The sequence below is a fragment of the Megachile rotundata genome, chromosome 2 (assembly GCF_050947335.1).
Source record: "Megachile rotundata isolate GNS110a chromosome 2, iyMegRotu1, whole genome shotgun sequence".
NCBI classification, from domain to species: Eukaryota; Metazoa; Arthropoda; class Insecta; order Hymenoptera; family Megachilidae; genus Megachile; species Megachile rotundata.
In genome coordinates, this window is record NC_134984.1 from 13,498,396 (window position 1) to 13,518,356 (window position 19,961).

Genomic DNA, 19,961 nt, shown 5'->3' on the forward strand with positions numbered 1-19,961 from the left:
CTAATTCTCTAAATCTCTAATTCTCTAAATCTCTAATTCTCTAAATCTCTAATTCTCTAAATCTCTAATTCTCTAAATCTCTAATTCTCTAAATCTCTAATTCTCTAAATCTCTAATTCTCTAAATCTCTAAATTTCTAAATCTCTAAATCTCTAACTTTTTAAATTTCCAAATTTACTAATCTTCAAATCCTCAAATTTCTAAATGTAAAAATCTGAATTTTCATAATCTCACTGCTTTCCAAATTTGTAAATTTGAGGTTTTGAAATCTTGAAGACCTCTGAATCTACAAATCCCCAAATTTCTAAATTTAGAAACCTGAATTTTTTAATTTGATTACTCTCTAAATTTACTAATTTGTGTCTTTTAAATCTCCAAGTCCCAAAACTTCTAAATCTCCGAGTTTCTAAATTTAAAAATCTGAGCCACAAAATTCATTCGATTTAACTTACTATTTACACCCACAATTATTTATAAATATGAACCTACATAATTATGTAATAATTGCCTAGTGATTCGATCAATCGGATAAAACGATCGCACCTGGTGTTCGAAATTTGATAGATTTATCATCGGCTCTGTTTTAATTGCTTTGAGATAATTGATGGGAGATTATGCTGTAGGTTTCTGGTTTTGTGGTTTCGTTGTTTGTCATGCATTAGTCGTTCATAATGCTTGCGAATTAATTAATTGTCGATGATAATGTGATAGGGTTCTGATATTGAGATGACAATCTGTTATCTTAGTTATTAAATCAATTGTCACTATTCATTCAATTAATCTAATAGTTATGAGTACATTTCTTTATCAATATCAGATTAATCACATATCAGACTAATCACTTCAAGTATTTAACTATGTCTCTTCTAAATTTTTTGTTCAAGTTTCAAAATTTCAATCAGCACGTGGAATTACTTATTGCAAAGAAGATTCGTTTACTGATAAATTATTACTAGTTAATTATCGATTTTCTAATAATCAAATACACTAATAACGTGTTTGCGTATCTGTAACGATAAAATGATTAATTATACATCGATATAATGAATGATTGAGGACGATAATGTTTAGTTATATCACTACACAAAATAATAATAGAATGATTCATTAGAGCACGTCACTATACAATCAAATACTGATTGTGAATATAAAATATTGCTCCAAATATATCTATCCAGAAGCAAGCACATATTTATGAATAATTAATTAATGGTAAAAAATGTATTATCTAATATAATGTATGAAATATCTCATTCCATACATAAAACAATAATTAAATAATTTTTGTATATTAATATCGATATCAACCCATGAGTTAGCGCGTGGAGAGGTTGTCAAGTTTAGAAGAGCTCTGATAGGTCAGAATAGAAAAATGGACATATCACACGTGTTTTCAACGATACAATGAGTTCTCGCTGTGGCACACCAATCAGTTAGGTCAAAAACAATGACATTCGGCACACGTGTCTCAAGTGAATGAGATAGTGCTACTTATTTTCATTATTATTCTTATTTGCCGAAATGTAACTGTTAGTGTTCACAGTGCAGAAAGAGCTTCTTTTACTTTATGTCACGCGTCAACTAGCGTCACGCGTCATAGGTGACCCAATCCATATATTGGTTGACATCTATACAAAATACTAACATAACATCGCATCGCTCTAAAATACTGATCCAACCAAAAACAAACTTCTTCACAATTTCTGACATTCGAAATAAATCTTATTATCATAAGGTGTCATATCTCTACTGAAAGGATATTCCCATAAAAATGTATCGAATCTAATCAAGATCTCATTAAGAACTTATTAAGAATCCCAGAATCTTATCTAGGATAAAACCTGAAATCTATCTTGAAATTCAGAAATCATAAAAACCCACCTAAGCTCGATCCTCTCCTTCCTCCCCGCCACGTGACGACCGAATTCAGCTCGTAACTCCTGTTAGCCTCCAATCTGCTGTTCCTCCCCAAAAGTCCTGCCTCGAGATTCTTCCCCGAAATCGGCTTCATAGTGTCGCTAGAAACAATCACGATCTCGCTGGAAGGCTGAGTCGCCGGCCTCTTCGACGATTCCCCGAAATAAGGACAGGTGCAAGGCGGAGGCAACGCCATGCCATCCGACTCCTGTTTCTCCAGCGATTTCCTTTGAACGTTGTTCTCGTTCGACGAGTCCTTTCTGAACACGGAAGATCGACCGAACGATTCCTCGTGGAAGCTGAAGGATCTTTTTCTCGGTGTCTTCGGAGAACTCGATTCGGCTCGTTCCAGGTGAGCCTCGTTGAAGGTTGATGCTCTTCGACGGTGCTTCCACGGTGTCGGGGAACTCAGGTCCTCCTGCATTGATAGGCTTGTTCTTGAACCGGAGGCACTGCTGGCTCCGCTTTCTCCGCTTCTGTAAATTTAGAGTTTTACAAGTTTATATTTTATTAAGAGTTTATGATTTTTTATTTTTATATTTTGGTGCTCTTTCATATTTTGGTATTCTTTCAGATTTTGGTACTCTCAGATTTTGGTATTCTTTAACATTTTGGTACTCTCAAGTTTTGGTATTCTTTCACATTTTGGTACTCTTACATTTTGGTGCTCTCACATTTTGGTATTCTCACGTTTTGGTACTCTCACATTTTGGTACTCTCACATTTTGGTATTCTCACATTTTGGTACTCTAACATTTTGGTACTCTCACATTTTGGGACTCTCACATTTTGGTACTTTCACGTTTTGGTACTCTCACGTTTTAGTACTCTCACATTTTGGTACTCTAACATTTTGGTACTCTCACATTTTGGTATTCTGACATTCTGGTACTCTCACATTTTGGTATTCTTTCACATTTTGGTACTCTTACATTTTGGTACTCTCACACTTTAGTATTCTCACATTTTGGCACTCTCACATTTTGGTACTCTCACATGTTGGTACTCTCACAGTTTGGTACTCTCACAGTTTGGTACTCTCACAGTTTGGTACTCTCACAGTTTGGTACTCTCACATTTTGGTATCCTTTCACAGTTTGGTACTTTCACATTTTGGGGGTTGACTCTTTCGAAATTTGAATACTTGTTATTTTTTTAAGTACTGAAAGATAGGGTGCGTTAGGGTATTTTATTGTATGTCCCTTGAAAGATTTACTATTTTTTTTATGGGTGAGTCTTGTGGTATTTTATAGAAATGGTGGATTAATATTGTAATCTTGAATGAAATATTTATTTATCTTTTGCAGTGGTATTAGAAATAGAGACTTTCAAATATTCTATTTTAGTGTCACAACATTTCCACATCTAGTTTTATAGATATTTGCAAGATTCTAGTGTTGTGGTACTTAGAATGATTTTATGTTCTAATAGGATCAAGTTAGAAATGTAAATTCTGGTATTATAATATTTGGAGATCCCATAATTGTAGTATACTAATATTTTGAAATCTCATATTTTGGTAGTGAAATACAGATGTTACGTTCTAATAGTAGAATACATTAAATTTCTCTAGTTTATTGCTAGAATTCTTTGAGGTACTATTTTCTGACGTTACCACATAATATTTGTTAATTTTGAGGGTGACATTATTAACTGTACCTAATAACATAACATAACATAATAACACAACCTAATAACATAATAACATATATAACATAAGAATTATCATTTGTATGGCTGTAATTAATATCCTCTACTAATTCTTCAACTATAGTCACCGACATAATATTCCTCGCCATCAAACAGAATAATAATCATTCTCTTCTAATTTCATGGCACTTAGGAAGTTATATGCATGTTCACCCATAATTTTATAAAATATACAGTTAGATATTTAAAGAGAAGCTATGCATTTTTGATGAAGAGGATTTCGAATTTGCATCGAAACGAGAACACGCATATTCATTAAAACTAGTGTATTTATTTAGGCTATTGTATTTTCAAGGTAACTTCTCAAACATTTCCGTATCTGTGTGATCTGTTAACGAGCTACTCTAATTGCATTTATCTTCACTCTTCTAATAACCTGTATTCTTAAAATTTTTAATAATTTGTATCGAAATTGTACATTCTTAGATATTCTTTAAAAGCGATATTTCATCAGAGGGGAAGAAATCATTATTGATCAATCATCTTCTTTAATACATTGATTGTCAAGTTGTCGCTGTTAGAAATTTAACCGGGTACTATTTTCATTTTCAATAAATTTTGTGTCTCACTTCTTCATTTTTCAACATTTTCATTCATAGCTTCAAATAGTTAATATGAACGTTTGCAATTAATGAATAAATTCTTGATAACACATTCATATGAAAAAGTCCCATATGTGCAAGTTATATACACATGTGAATATCATCCCAGTGTTAAATTCATCTCAGAACAAATTTCAATAAAATCTTCATTTTCTTGTTCTTTAAATCTTCATTTTTCTCTTCTTTCACAAGAGAAGCTATCAAACTTATGAGGTTATGAAGTTGTAAAAATTATGACTAAATAAAGACTCCCAGAAAATGTTCCCCAACCAGTAAACCCAAAAGACACAAAATTTTAAAAAATCATCCTCTTAAAATTGTTAATCATTCTTACCCTTGCAACACAAAGTAAAATATACTGGAATATAGACCTCATCCTCAGCAAAAAGCTTTAGAAATGTAGAAAATTTTTCGCCCGCATTCCTCATGTCCCCATTTTTTCATATCCCCATGAAACGTAATGGCCTCGGGGAATAAAGGGACGAACACCGGTTGCTATAAAGTCGGACACGTATGAAACGCAGCTGTGCCGGCCACTTTTGACGGGTTCTATCCATTATTGAGGATCAGCCAGCCATTATTGCTTCTCAGAGATTTCTGGCTGCGAGGTACATAGCTTTGGTCGAGGGGAAACTCGTCGATAGAGCTCGTGATGAGGCTTGCTTTTTATGGAGCAAAATGAAATTGTACGAAACGTAACAGCTTTTGGTCACTTTACTACCCATTTTTTGGTACCTGGTAACATTGTATTTTTACTGGTTGTCCATTTCAGGGCAATTTTATTGTCATTTGTTTCGATCATTTTGCCGCGAAATTCAAATTCAATTATTGGGACGAGTATGAATATTTTGGAAAATTGATTATGAAGATTTTTAATTTGGAATGCATTATTTCATGTGAAAGCATGTTTATATATTTTATATTCTGACACAAGTTGTCGATTTTTAGTCACTTTGATTGTTTTCAGTGTAGGTGGCTTTGGCGCGAAATTCAAATTCAATTATTGGGACAAGTATGAATGTTTAGAAAAACTGATTATGGAGATTTTTAATTTGGAGTGCATTGTTTGATGTGAAAGCATGGGTATATATTTTATATTCTGACACAAGTTGTCGATTTTTAGTCATTTTGATTGTCTTCAGTGTAGATGGCTTTGGCGCGAAATTCAAATTGAAGCATCATGTAGGTACACATGCAACAAAACTAATTAGAAAGTCTTTTAGTGTAGAGTATATTATATCATATGAAACTATATTTAAAACACTTCTAGTTGATTTTCAGCAACTTTGAGTATCTTCATTTTGGCGCGAAATTTAAATTTAAATATTAAGACAAATCTAATTATAAAGGTTTTTAGTATACAGTACAGTATTTGATACGAAGCTGTACATATTTAATATACTTCTATAAGCAGTCGATTACTGATCACTTTGAATGTCCTCAAGTTCGGTGGTTCTGGCGCGAAATTCAAATTCAAACATTAGACCCAGTACGTACATATGTAAGAAACTACTAATAAAGATTCTTACTATAGACAATAATATTTTTGGCATAAAATTGTACATGTTTAATGTAAAATCACTTTAATAATTCAGGATAGTAAACTTAACATAATAAAACAGTAGAATAATATATTTCTGATGTGTCTTCTAAGAACGTTCTAAATTAGCAACGTATCGTTCCTCTTTAAATAAACTTTTCAACAAGAAATTCATCTACTGCCAGTACTAAGAAATTAATTGTTACATAAAATATATAATTGAGTTATATAAAATTGTAAAAGATTACGCAACAAGAAGTTAAGAGTTTTTATTCAATGCAGTTTCCTTCGTATTTCAAACGGTTATATAAGTTCATTAGCAGTATCGAAAGAAATAACGAAAGCATTATTTAAATGCGACCAGATCCGAAGTTTGTTATATAACGCGGTAAGAAAAATGCGAGGAGGTCAAAAAGCCGGGCACCTGACGCGTTAATTAAATCATTGTTTCGAAGAGAAACCGGAGAAAGGAAGTCAAGAGGGTAGAAAGCTTTCTGTACGAAGGAAAAAAACGGTAACCGTTTCCCGGGACAATTACGAGTCAGACTTCTTTTCCGCGGGCCTCGAAAGAGCGTCAAAGTGACGATCCACACTGGTCGAAAGGTGGCACGAATCCTTTGTGGAAACGCGTTCAAGCTTGCTAAGTGCATTCCTTTTATTAGAGAGTTTCAGCCAGGAAGAGCAGTTTACTTAAGTGCGACCACTGGACGAACGTTCCAGTTTTGCACTTTGAGCGCAGCCTAAGTACGCAGCCATTCTCGAAGCGAAACCCTCTACACGCTGTTATGAAAGTAATGGTCATTGCTTACACCCCGGCCATTTTGCACCTACCGTTCAATGAACACTTGTCACGTAACTATTAACGGAGTTAATTGAAACCTTGGAATTAAATTTCTATACAGTTTGCAATTCAGAATTTGGTTCACTAGTTTTTGCTTGAAAAATTGCAGATCGTTGCATGTTATACATTTTTGCATTTCATTGCATTTTATTATTTATTTTGCATTTCATTGTATTCTTTTGCATTTTTTGCATAATAGTGCAACCGTATGTTTAATATCTGTGCAAATTTTGGGGAAGAATATTTTGGATGAAACGTATGAGGAAATTGAACTTTTGCAGATTTCATGACATAGAATAGTCATGACTTTTTTTTATTAATTGAATTATAATTAAATGTGATACATGAAGTTTTATCGACATTGCTGTATCTTTTTTTAATAATGATACATTTTAATTTAATATAATATGCAATGTTAATTTTTGGAAGAGAGATTTAATTAAATGTGAACTGGAATTTATGGAATTAAAATATAAACATGTAAACATACATATACTTTAGTTCCATGAATTTCAATTAACATTCAATCAATTCTTTGCCATAATTTAATTAAATTGAATAACATCTAATAATTAACAGAATCGATCAATTTTATTCACCATAAAATTCCAAAAATTTAAATCCTGTAATAACTCACAAAATTAAATATTGAAATTTAAAATCCCCAAATAATTTTATTATTCTATGAAATATAAAAATTTGTCAAATATTATGAACAATACTCGATATCAAACAAATCGTGTAAATATTATTCCACAAATTCCCCTATTTTTTAACGTACTATTTAAACGATAAAAATTTCCTTTTTCCCGGATTTGCTTGGAGATCCCGAGAAGCTACGAAAATTGCCAATTTTCGTCGGGGGTAGAAAACAATTTGTGTACAGAACACGAAAGCGGCAAAGATAGAGGAATATCGATGCAAACATCGAAACTAGAGCACTCGAGCCTGTAAATTTCAGCTTGGACGATTCGACGAATAGAATGACAGTGAATACTTTTGAAATTGAAAGCCGAACAGAACGAACGAGTAGGAAATTATTAGCGGAGGCAATTGTTGGCGAGTGCACGTTGACCAAGGCCTCCTCTCGTTCGCGAAACCGCTTCGACTGATTGAAGGTGCTTCGAGTGCTACTGGAAAAATCGAAACACGAGCTTCGACCTATCGTTACAGCATTTCTCGTTTCCACGAGGGGTTTGTTTCATCCGATGATGACTTCCGTTTGGGATGTCGTTAAAAAACAATTCCGCCACGAATTTTTGATCGTTGCAGCGATATTGCTCCTCTGTAAAAGCATTTTACTTCATCTGCTAATACTTGCTAATCGAAAATTCGTTTTAAACGAGCTTCTTGTGAAATAAAATCTTATGAATTATTGAGTGAAATAAATTTCCAGACTGCAATGTAATTAACATAATTTTTGAATTCATTTGATTGAAAAAATTTCTCATAAATTTTGTTAAATAAATGTTTAGACTGCAGTTATTATATAAATATCATATAATATAATTATTGTATCAAATATTAATTATCATATCAATATGTTTTGAATGATTTTCTTGAAAAAAAAGTTCCTCAAACATTTTTCAGTAAATAAAAAAATTCACTGACTGCAATTATCATATGAATATCATCATATAATACAATTGTTGTATCAAATAACAATTATCATACAAATATTTTTTGATCGATTTCACTAAAAAAAAATTCCTCATAAATTTTGCTAAATAAATAAATTTTCAGACTGTAATTATTATATCATAATTATCATATAAATATGATAATTATCATATCAATATTTTTTGATTGATTTTCTTCAAAAAAATTCTTAAAAAATTTGTCAGTAAATGAAAAATTCACAGACTACAATTATCAAACCATAATTATCATAAAATTGTCATATAAATATGATAAATCATATAGATATTTTTTTCATTGATTTTATTCAAAAAAACTTCCTCACAAATTCACAGATTACTGTCGCTTAAAAAAAAATTAATAAAATGGTCGAATTTAGAGTTAAATTTATATGGCCTCTAGCTTGGATCAAAGAGTAATAAATCAATTTTTACAGAATATCATTTTCTCTCTATATCTTAACGAGGTCGCATTAACAGTGGAATCATTAGCGAACACTTGACCAAATTAATAAGTTCAAGTATTTACGGGTCAAAGTTCAAACGCTGTTTCTCGTTACGGTAAATTAAACAGCCGAGTACCCTCGAGAAACTGTAGGACTTCGTGATTTTCTTCTGCAGTGTCGAAATTCTTGCCGAAATTTCCTTTAACGCTATTTGTACCTTCCCGTAAAATACCTTTACAACGGTTATACTCTGATTTAAAAAATCGGCTAATATCGAGTAATTAATTCTCGGCTACCTATTTTTTATTTAACCGGTGAAATATGCCTCTAGATTTTTCCTCGGTTCAGAAAGGATTTGCGACGGTATTTATTTTATTCTTCATTGGACAATTCGATAAATTATTCCGTAATTAATCTTCGGTACACGGGACAAATATTTACTGTTACTTTTAATCATCGTCGTATCGATTATTTCTGCGTATGACAATACCCCGCTTTTTCGAGCACATAATTCCTCTTTCGTTGTTCAAATAATTCTTTGCTTTATGAATGAGAGAATTTCGCAGAAATCGGAGAATTATTTCCATGTTCGAATATAGTAATACGGTATTATATCAAGTAACGTTTGAATAAAATGATATTTTATTTAAACAATAATTTTTTAGATTTATTACTTAAATCGATGTCATACGAGACTTGCTGAGTGATTTAATAATTGTGAATGTATAATTTGTGATTTATTAGTGGTTCAATAATTTGTGGTTTATTAGCGAAGACGTGAGGCCGAATTTCGAAGTCAACTTAATTGAAAAGCAATATTTAGAAATAACTATAAGTTTACGCGAAAAACTTTGCGCTTTGCGTCGGGAGCTCTCGAAATCTCGAGTATGTTTACTGGGAGCTTTTACTTGATTCGTAGTTGGTTCGCTGAAACTAGAGGCACAAGCTTGAAAGTAAGCAAGCTTCTTAGGATTAATTAAAGCCGTTTTTGTGCGTAACTTTTGATCAGCGTTTCTTGATCGAATATTTAAATTCTGCTTTGAAATTTTGTTCATCAATACTTCAAACAATAGTTCACTTTTGTTATTATTAAGAAACAGGTATTGAAAATCATGTATTCAATGAACAGAACTGATTGAGGTATATTGTTTTTTTTATGAATCAGTTATTTTTTATCTGATGTATCGTTTGTATCGTTTTTGGCAGACTTCAAGCTTTAATTTGATGTTCTATAAGTGCCATTTTATGATACTTTTATGTCATCATATTGTCGTCAAACAGTGATGGACATTTTACGTTTTGGTATTTGTTTGTTTGGTTCGAGAGGAGGGCAGCCATTTTGTGGTACAAATATTGACGAAGCATTTATGTGATTACTTTCGTTAGTCTTTAAGCTTTAAATTGATGTATCATAAGTGCCATTTTGTGATACTTTTATGTCATCATATTGTCGTCAAACAATATCATACCTTCTACGTTTTAGAATTAGTTTATATTTGTTACAAATAGGGGACAGCCATTTTGTAGTAAAATTATTGACGAAGCATTTATGTGGTTACTTTCGTTAGTCTTTAAGCTTTAAATTGATGTGCTATAAGTACTATTTTGTGATACTTTTATGTCATCATATCGTCATCAAACAATATCGTACCTTCTACGTTTTGCAATTAGTTTATATTTGTTATAAATAGAGGGCAGCCATTTTGTGGTACAAATATCGATGAAGCATTTATGTGGTTATTTTCTTTAGTCTTTAAGCTTTAAATTGATGTATCACAAGTGCTATTTTATGATACTTTTATGTCATCATATCATCATTACACGTTATTAAATTTTCTGTGTTTCGAAATTGGTGTATATTTGCTATAATTAGAACTCAGCCATTTTGTATCGAGGGTATCGTTGAGGCACTTATATCCTCGTTTTCTTCAAACTTTAAGCTTTAAATCGGTATATTGCAAGTGCCATTTTATAATACTTTTATGTCATGAAATCGTCATCAAAATATATCAAATTCTGCATATTTCAAAATAGGTGCAGTTTCGATCCATCTTTGCTATAATTAACACTCAGCCACTTTATATCAAGAATCTTCCAAAAGCACTTATATGGGTATTTTCGTCAAACCATAACCTTTAATTTGATATGCCACAAGTGCCATTCTTCATTAATTTTTGTGTCATCAAACTGACATCAAACTAGATCAAATTTTCTCTCTTTCGAAATTGATCCTTGCTTGCTATAACTGGTCAGCCATTTCGAATAAGAGATATCGATTAGTTATTCAAGTCTTTATTTTCGTCACGCTTCAAGCTGCGAATTGATATGCCACAAGATCTATTCTTATCATTTGTCATCAAAGTGTCACCGAACTACATCAAACTTCTCTTTTAAAATAGGTATATACTTGCTATACCCTCGCTTATTTTGTATCAGTTATCCATAAATTATTCATATCTCTATTTTCGTCACTCTTCAACCTGCAAATTGATATGCCACAAGTGCCATTCTTATCATTTATATGTCATCAAAGTGCCATCAAACTACATCAAATCTCTCTTTCGAAATAGGTATACTTGCTACGCCCTCGCTTATTTTGTATCAGAGATAAATTATTCATACCCTTATTTTCGTCACACTTTAAACCGCATACTGATATCCCAAGCGCAATTTCTACCCACGTTCCGTAAATCAGGTAACTGATATTCACCAGTCTAATACCTAATAATTGTAGTTCGAAGATGGCTCTAATTCCTGTTTGTTAGTTAGTAAGCCCGGCATATTTCAACATCTGGATGCCGGCGGTATTAAGGAACTGTCTCGCGGTTCATAGTTCATGGAAAGACGCTTAACATTTGCATATTACAGACACTTGAGGGAGTGCGAACTTCCGATATTATTGGAAGACGCCCCACCTCCACGGTGAACCCAGATGCGGTTACAGCGGCATGCAGCATGTCTCACTATAGAGAAGTTACCACCCCTAATCGATAGTTTCCAGAGGCTGCCATCGAACTAGCATCGCTACTTCATTTTCTCTTATCGAAAACCTTGCGTATCAGCTACGTTATTTTCTCAGACACGAGAATTCATTTTTCGAGCCGGAAAGTGGCGACTGAGTTCGTTGTCAGATCCACGTGCGGTCGCGACGAACGGTAACGAATAGCCAATCTCCGTGGCGAGAATAACGTCCTATCTGCACCACGAGTTCTTCTCGTGTAAATCAGGAGATGACACGATCGCCGAGATATTGAATAAAAGTAGCCCTGCGAAATGGTTTCGATCTGGACAACCTCAAATCGTTGATGTACTCATTATTATTTCTTCTGCGATTCTTTTAGATTCAGTCACGTAATTTCTTTTTGAAAAACTAGCTATTTGAAAAGACATCTGAGGTACGGTTTGTAATTTTAAGTGGGATTTACTGCACGTTTTGAATATTTATGCGATGCAACGTGTGGGGATGTAAAGTTCATTCTTTGCAGATGTTACATTTAAATTTTTTGCTCGTAATATTCTTTTAGATATATGTGACATGTGTGACACATACATGTGTACGTATGTAAGTGGACGTCCAGAAGTAAATTTTGGTTTTAGGGAAATGTGATTAGTAAAAGGAGTGAAGAGAGTTTTTGTTGTTTTTGAGAGATTTTAGGGATTTTTGGGATTGGGGAATTTGGGGTGGGTTGAGGATTGGGAGTTGGTGGAATTTTGGGATTTTGAGATTTGGGAATATGGGAATTTTGGTATGTAGATATGGGGATATGGGAATTTAGGGATATAGCTATTTCTAGATATAGGGATTTGGGAATATTAGGATTTTGAGATTTGGACACCGTTGGAATTTAGGGACTTGGAGATTTGGCGAGATAGGAATTTGAGGAGATAAGCTATTGGGGGCGTAGAAAATTTGGGGATATATGGAATTGGGGGTGTAGTAAATTGTGGATATTGGAATTGGGGATGTAGTAAATTCGGGGATATAGAAATTTGAAAATGTAAGGAATTGGGGGTATAGGAATTTGGGAATGTGAGGTATTGGGGGTGTAGGAATTTGAGGATATAGGAATTTGGGGATGTAGGTAACTGGAGGTCTAAGAAGTTGGAATATATGGAATTGGGGATGTAGTAATTTTGGGAATATAGAAATTTGAAAATGTAAGAAATTGGGAGTGTAGGAACTTAGGATTGCAAGGTATTAGAGCTGTAGTAAATTTGAGGATATAAGGAATTGAAAATGTAGGAATTTTCAAATCTAGGGATTTGCAAATCTACCAATTTGCAAACATAGCTATTTTGGTTTCCAAGAATCTATAGAACTAGAAATTGCGAGATACAAAATTTCTCGAAAACTTGAAAAACTTGAGAATTACAAAATTTAAAAATTGAGTTACTATTTGAACGTGTAAATTACAAAATTTGACTATAAACTTTGAGCAAAACCTTGAATATAAAAATTGACCAAAAGCTTAAATATAAAAATTGAAAAATGAGTGCATATAAAAAGTCATCCAAACACCCAAAAGCAATCCAAGAACCATTAAGTAAATGTATAGAACTGAAACATACGTGTCAGGATGTTTGAAGTGCCTATACATGTACATAGTACCCGAAACAGGTGAAACATCGAAGATAATCCGTTGTCTTGAACACGTTCGTCAAGTTGAGAAATCGATAATCTGGCGGTGTAATTTGGTAGAGGAACGTGGCCCTAAATGCCATAACCGAATGCATCGCGTAAACTCGACATGACATTTTAGACAAGTTCATAGTTGCGAGTACAAAACGTTCTCGCGTCTCTGGGTGTGCGTTGTTCTTGGTCTTCGTATTACCGTCAATTCGATCCGGTAATTCGAAGCAGCAATTTCGTAGCAATTCCCGAGTTACGAAGCTTTGGTGGAACAGAAATCTGTCTAACAAGAGGCTGCATTGATTTTTTTTACGAAACTTGACACTGAGAAGTTACACGTTTGAGAAGCTACTCAGAGCACTATTTTTCTCTGAATATATATTTTAGATATTTCTTTTAATTTTCTTTAAAAATCTGATTGTGTCCTCTGATTTCCACCAATGGGTGTCAATTTTCTCTTTTTATTTCTCTCAAATTATTAGAGGTTTAGACAAGTAAAGTTTGAATTAAAATTACAGTGTCGTCCATGTTGAATTTTCTGTGAACCTTTCTTTAGTCTGAACTTATAGTACCATTTAGTATCCTGAACTTATAGTAGATTTGTCATTTAAGTGATCATCAAACTATAGGACTTTAGAATCTTATGGATAAATATTGTATGTATGAGTTTTATAAAAATTTATGATTTGTGAATCCACATTTCTGTGCTATTGTGATTTGGTCCAAGAGAAGTACACTTGTAGAGAAGAGTATTTCCAAGTATAACCCAACAGATTTTCAATGAAAATGTTTTTCTTCCTCCTCGAATTTTATACAAATAACAAGAAATATTTGTCTTATAAAATGATTTATTTTTAACGATTCTTCCATTTGCATTTAACTATCTGTTTCAATTTAACTTCCATTCTATCATCATTTAGTATAAAATTTCATGAAGTAGTCTTCTAATAAAGGTTTCACTTCTACTTCAATATATTTCATACAAAAGAAATTTGTTCAAACAAAATGTTTAATTTCTTTAAAAGAAAGAAATCATGTTACAAAATTTATTACTAAAAATTTCATGTTATGTTATTAAAAACTTCGATTTCTGCAATGCATCAAAAAATCCATCTGACATTTGATTCCAAGAAATAGCGGATTATCCCACGTATGAATAAATGTATCCCATTGTATATGTAACAAAAGTCGATTTGGATTATGGATCAATTTCTGTCAGGATGTTTGAAGAACGACACGGACGAAGAAACACGAGGCAGAGCGGAAAATATTCGTCTACCGGTCGTAAATCTATCGCGTTTCGAGAATTCTCCAAAGGGACTCGTGCAGTCACGTGCATAGATGCCTTCTCTGGGTTATGGGGGAAAATATGGCGGAAGACCGTAACCTCCCGACGCTGAAACTATTAAGATTTCAAGTCTAATTTAATTAGCGTGGCGCAGTGCTGCTGGAAAATTTAGTATTTCTGTGTTCACTGTGCTTTCATGCTTTTTCTATTATTAAATTTTTTTTGTTTTATTATTTTTTTATTATTTCTATCGTTGCTTATTCGATTGGTAGGGGAATTTTTATGTAGAGGTGCTGTTTTGGATTTTTGTGTGGAAAGTTGGAAAATTTTGTGGTTAGAAGATTAGAGATTCTGTTGTTGAAGAATTGGGAATTTTGAGAATTAAAAATGTGGAATTTAAAAAATTGAAAAAACGGAGAATTAAAAAATTGAAAAATGGAAGAATTGAAAAATTGAAGAATTAAATAATTGAATAATTGAAATATTGTAAATTTGAAAAATTGAAAAGTTGAAAAATTGAAGAATTGAAAAATTGAGAAATTGAAAAATTGAAAAACTGAAAAATTGAAAAATTGAAATATTGTAAATTTGAAAAATTAAAAAATTGAAAAGTTGAAGAATTGAAAAATTGAAAGACTGAAAAATTGAAAAATTGAAATATTGTAAATTTAAAAAATTAAAAAATTGAAAAGTTGAAGAATTGAAAAATTGAGAAAGTGAGGAATTGAAAAATTGAAAAACTAAAAAATTGAAAAATTGTAAAAATGAAATATTGTAAATTTGAAAAATTGAAAAATTGAATAACTGAAGAATTGAAAAATTGAAAAACTGAAAATTTGAAAAATTAAGAAATTGAAAGTTAAAAAGTTTAGAAACTAAAAAACTTGCCATTTCGAAAACTCCAAAATTGCACCACTCCCAATTTTCCAACTTCCCACAACCCCCAAACTACAAAATCCCTCAAATTAAAAATCACCCCCTTTCTCCTAAACCAGAGACTCTAAAATTACAATGCAAACTGTCCATCAAAAAAATTGATCACCAAAGATCCACATACCCTCGACCATGTATCGCACCGTCGAACGCGAAGTAACTCAAAATAAGGAGAAGATATTTGCCGATCCCGTGACAGATATCATGTTTCGTACGGTTAGAGTCTGTGCAACGACTGACATTTCTCGCACGGAAATCGACACGCGATTTTCGATCTCGGTTTAGTTTCCACCGAGACAAGTTTCGTTCGGTGTTTTACCTCCGACTCGAGTCGGTTACGCGCGTTCCGCTTGAAATTGGAACGACGTTGTCCCTCGAGATGTTTCACGGCGAAATACCGTGGAATACGTGTTCCATTTCGATGGCCGATCGGCGAATGAAAGGTGTCCTTATTTTCGCGAATCGTTTCGGATAGTTCGGATATCGAAAATCTTCCGGTTTCATAAAACGTGAGACCCGGTGGGATTACGTTTCCTTGATTTTTCTATCATTTTTATTCAAGCTGATTGTCGAAATCAGGTTCTTCCTATTCAGTTTCTTCTCACAATTTATTTTAGAAAGAATAGATTTTTTAAATTCTTTTAATCATTTTTTATTTTGTACTATTTTTTGTGATGGGAGAATATTTGGTGTTTGTAAAATTCTTTTGAAAATATTGAGAAAATAATTATTTTTTGAATACATGTTTTTGTTGATTATCTTAAAGGGTGTGAATTGAATCCATTAAGTAGAATTCATAACTGTTTATTACTGTAAATTCATTTAGACAAATGTAGACTTCATCTGGACTTCATCTGAATGTGAATTATTTTTTTATTTTGGTTGTAACAAAAAATAATTGAAGAAATATTTAACAATTTCAAGATTGCACACCCTCATACACACTCCTATACCACAAATAATAAATTCCTTCGTATCAAAATTACCACCCCAAACAAAAGCTAAAGCTCGGATCACATCTCCCCAAAAACAGTCCACTCGATCACCTTAATTATCCCAAACAAGAGCAAAAAGCGTCACAAAGCGTCCACAAAATGATCGATACATCGACCCGTAAAACCGCAACGATCAACACCTGAGCATCCCGTATCAGTTTGAAAAGCCAGCCCGTCTCGAAACGGTCATTCGAGTGGTGGGTTTAGCTCGTTAGTCGGAACTGCCACCTCAAAAGCGTCCAATTACCACGCAATCAGAACCCTTACCCGTGTCGCAAACTGCATCGATGCAACTGATGCTGATGATGATGATGATGATGCTGGCCCGAGTGCTGGGGCGTGGATCGGGGCGTACCGGTCGGTGTAGGGCTACCCGGGCTGGCGATGCCCTCCAGCCCTCTGGACAACTTCAGCATTTCGGCGCCGAAAGCGTGGAGGGCGGACATGGCTGAAGGAGGTGGCTCGCTTTCCGGTAGCCAAAGTTCGTGGGTGTCTAGGGTGGTCAGCTCGGTGTCCGTTGATGTGCCCGAGGTGTGCTGAGGAGTGCCACCGCTGCCGGCTGAACTTTTGCTGAGTAGAAACCGCTTCCAGGTGCCTCGTCTGTCTAAACCTGGGGACAGGTGCACCCGTTGGGGTGATTTTGTGTAATTTGGATAATTTTTGGGTGGTTAGAGGGAGTTTATGTATGATAGAGTGATTTGGGTAGTTGGGAAGGTGGAGATGTGGATTAGGGATTGGGGGATTAGGATTGCGTGATTAGGGATTTGGGAAGTTGGGGATGTGGATAGTTGGGTGATTAGGGAGGGATTTGGAAAGTTAGGGATGTGCACCGTTGGATGTTTAGGGATTTGGGGATGTGGATAGTTAGGTGATTGGAGATTTGGGAAGATTGGGATGTGGATCGTTGGGTGTTTAGAGATTTGGGGATGTGGTGATGTGGATAGTTGGGTGTTTTGGAATTTGGGGTGTATGGAATTGAGAATTGATGGAATTGGTTATATAGGGAGCTGGAAATTTAGGAACTTGAGAGTTTTAGAGTTTAGGGGTGTGAGGAATTAGGTGTTTAGGAAGTAGGAAGATGAAGCAGCTTGTGAAGTTAGGGATTTGGGAGTTTTGTGACTTGAGGAGGAGGCGAATTGTGAATTTTGCGAGTTGAAGATGAACTTGGAAACTTAGGAATTTGGGAAGTTAGAGATTTTGGCGTTCTGGTACTGGAGATATAGGGATTTGACACTTCTGGGATTTAGATACTTACAAATTTAATTATATAGGAATTTGGAAATTCAGAAACTTGTGATTTTGGAAACTTGAAAATTTATTTGCAAACTTTGAAGTTTGGGTAAATAGAAATTTGGAAATATATAAATCTATAAATGTAACAAGTCAGAAAGTCAGAAGTTGAGAAGTTGATGAAAGTCAGAAATTTAGAAATGTAAGAATTTTGAAATTTAGAAATCTGTCTAGAAATGTAAAAACTCAGGATATTCAGAAATTTATAAATCGTAATTCCAATGTCTTGTCAAAACCCTTATCGACATCTATACATCAAAACGAAACACGTTTCCCACTTTCATCTCGACCACCAGTATTATCGAATATTCATTATGTATTTTACTTGACATATGCAATGGATCGTTAACTGCACCGATTATTAAATTAAATTGTTTGCGCGTTCGTTATTAATTACGCGAATAAGAGATTTGTGGATTGATGCTGGTATACGATTAATAATTCCATATTTTAATTATTCATTCTAATTATTTGATGTAATTTATTGATGGTAGAATAGATTCTTCTTTTAACTTGAAATACGTAAAATACTTGATATAATTATTTATTTTTATTAATATATATTTTCATTTAATATAAGTATACATTTTTTTTTATTTTTACAATTTTGTTGATATGAAAAATGTTTCATTGTGTTTGTTTAATATAAGAAATTTAAAATAATGACTATTCATGTTATTATGCTTGATTTCAATTATGTTATTTAATTTTAAAATTTAGCTTAATATCAATTATATTATTTAATTTTAAAATGTAGCTTAATATCAAATTTATTATTTAATTTTATAACGTAGCTTAATATCAGTTATATTATTTAATTTTATAACGTAGCTTAATATCAATTATATTATTTAATTATTTAACGTAGCTTAATATCAAATGTATTACATGAACGTATAATTATAATAATTATACTGTACGTTTATATAATTATATTATATGAATATACATGAACATATAACTGAATATTTTGCTCTCACAAAATAAAAAGAAGAGTAATCTGTTGAAGATATCCCTGTACCAAAAGAAACTCTGATTCCGAAACAATTTGACAGGGTTTCTCCGTTTTTTGTTTAACAGACGCTTTGGCGCGTGTTCGCGAAACACCGACGATCAATTTGCAAGTGAAATTGGCCAATGCAAATCTTCGAGTTGAAAGAGGCGTTTCTCGCCCCAATTTACCGGTGCCTCGACTCAAGGAACTTTGCGAGCTGTTCTTCGCAATTTGTTATTTCGCGCATTCCCACCAACAATACACGAATCTGCCTTCTCTATTTTCCGCCTAATTTTTCAATCCCCGCGCTCGTTTATCTTCCGAACACTTGCTGAACATTCTTGCAAAATTGCATCGAACAACCATAATTGACATCTCATTTTTTCTTTTAATATCATTTTTCATTTTGCAATATGCTTATCATTTATTATATTATGTATCTTCTTTTTCATATATGTATAACATTTATTATTTCCTGTATGTATCTTCTTTTTCATATATGCATAACATTTTATACACATATGCACATGTACATATGTACATAATGTATGTGTGTTCCATATACTTTTTTCATTTTTAATTTTGTATGTGTTCATATGTTATAATATCATACTTGTACATATATCATTTTAATTTATAATTTATTATATGTGTATGTATATACTTTCATGTGTGATTTCATATGTGTGTGTATATAATTTTCTTCAGTGATGATTTTGTATATGTATGTACACTTATTTCTTTTGTTTCATATGTGCACATATGTATTCACACATGTGTATATCTTATCAAACTCACTTATGATTCATTGCATAATATATGTGTGTGTACATATATGTTCTCTTTTATTTGTGATTTTACATATGTGTATATACTTCACATATGTCTGTGTACTTGTATTAATAATTTTAGACATGTATGCATTTACATACACATTTAATTAACAATTACATATGATCATACTATCATTTCACATGTGACACATATCACATTCTTCACATATGATACATACCACATTCTTATCATGTGACGTATCACAATCTTCACATGCGACACATATCACAATCGTCACATATCACATTCTTCATATGTGACGTTTCACAATCTTCACATATGACGTATCACAATCTTCACACAT

General features: G+C 33.0%; 2 protein-coding genes across 2 annotated transcripts in view; one reads left to right on the plus strand and one right to left on the minus strand.

Moving 5' to 3' along the window:
• The window catches only part of Rpn2 (Regulatory particle non-ATPase 2), a 99,947-nt gene that overhangs the window by 69,010 nt on the left and 10,976 nt on the right, over positions 1–19,961 (plus strand). The gene's annotated exons all lie outside the window — the stretch shown is intronic.
• Positions 1–19,961, minus strand: part of 5-HT2B (5-hydroxytryptamine receptor 2B) — a 100,166-nt gene that overhangs the window by 3,128 nt on the left and 77,077 nt on the right. The window contains exons 5-6 of the mRNA XM_076528871.1: positions 16,807–17,149; positions 1,882–2,393 (exon numbers count right to left, since the gene is read on the minus strand). Coding sequence (XP_076384986.1) covers positions 1,882–2,393; positions 16,807–17,149 — 855 coding nt within the window. The remainder of the gene's footprint in view (positions 1–1,881; positions 2,394–16,806; positions 17,150–19,961) is intronic.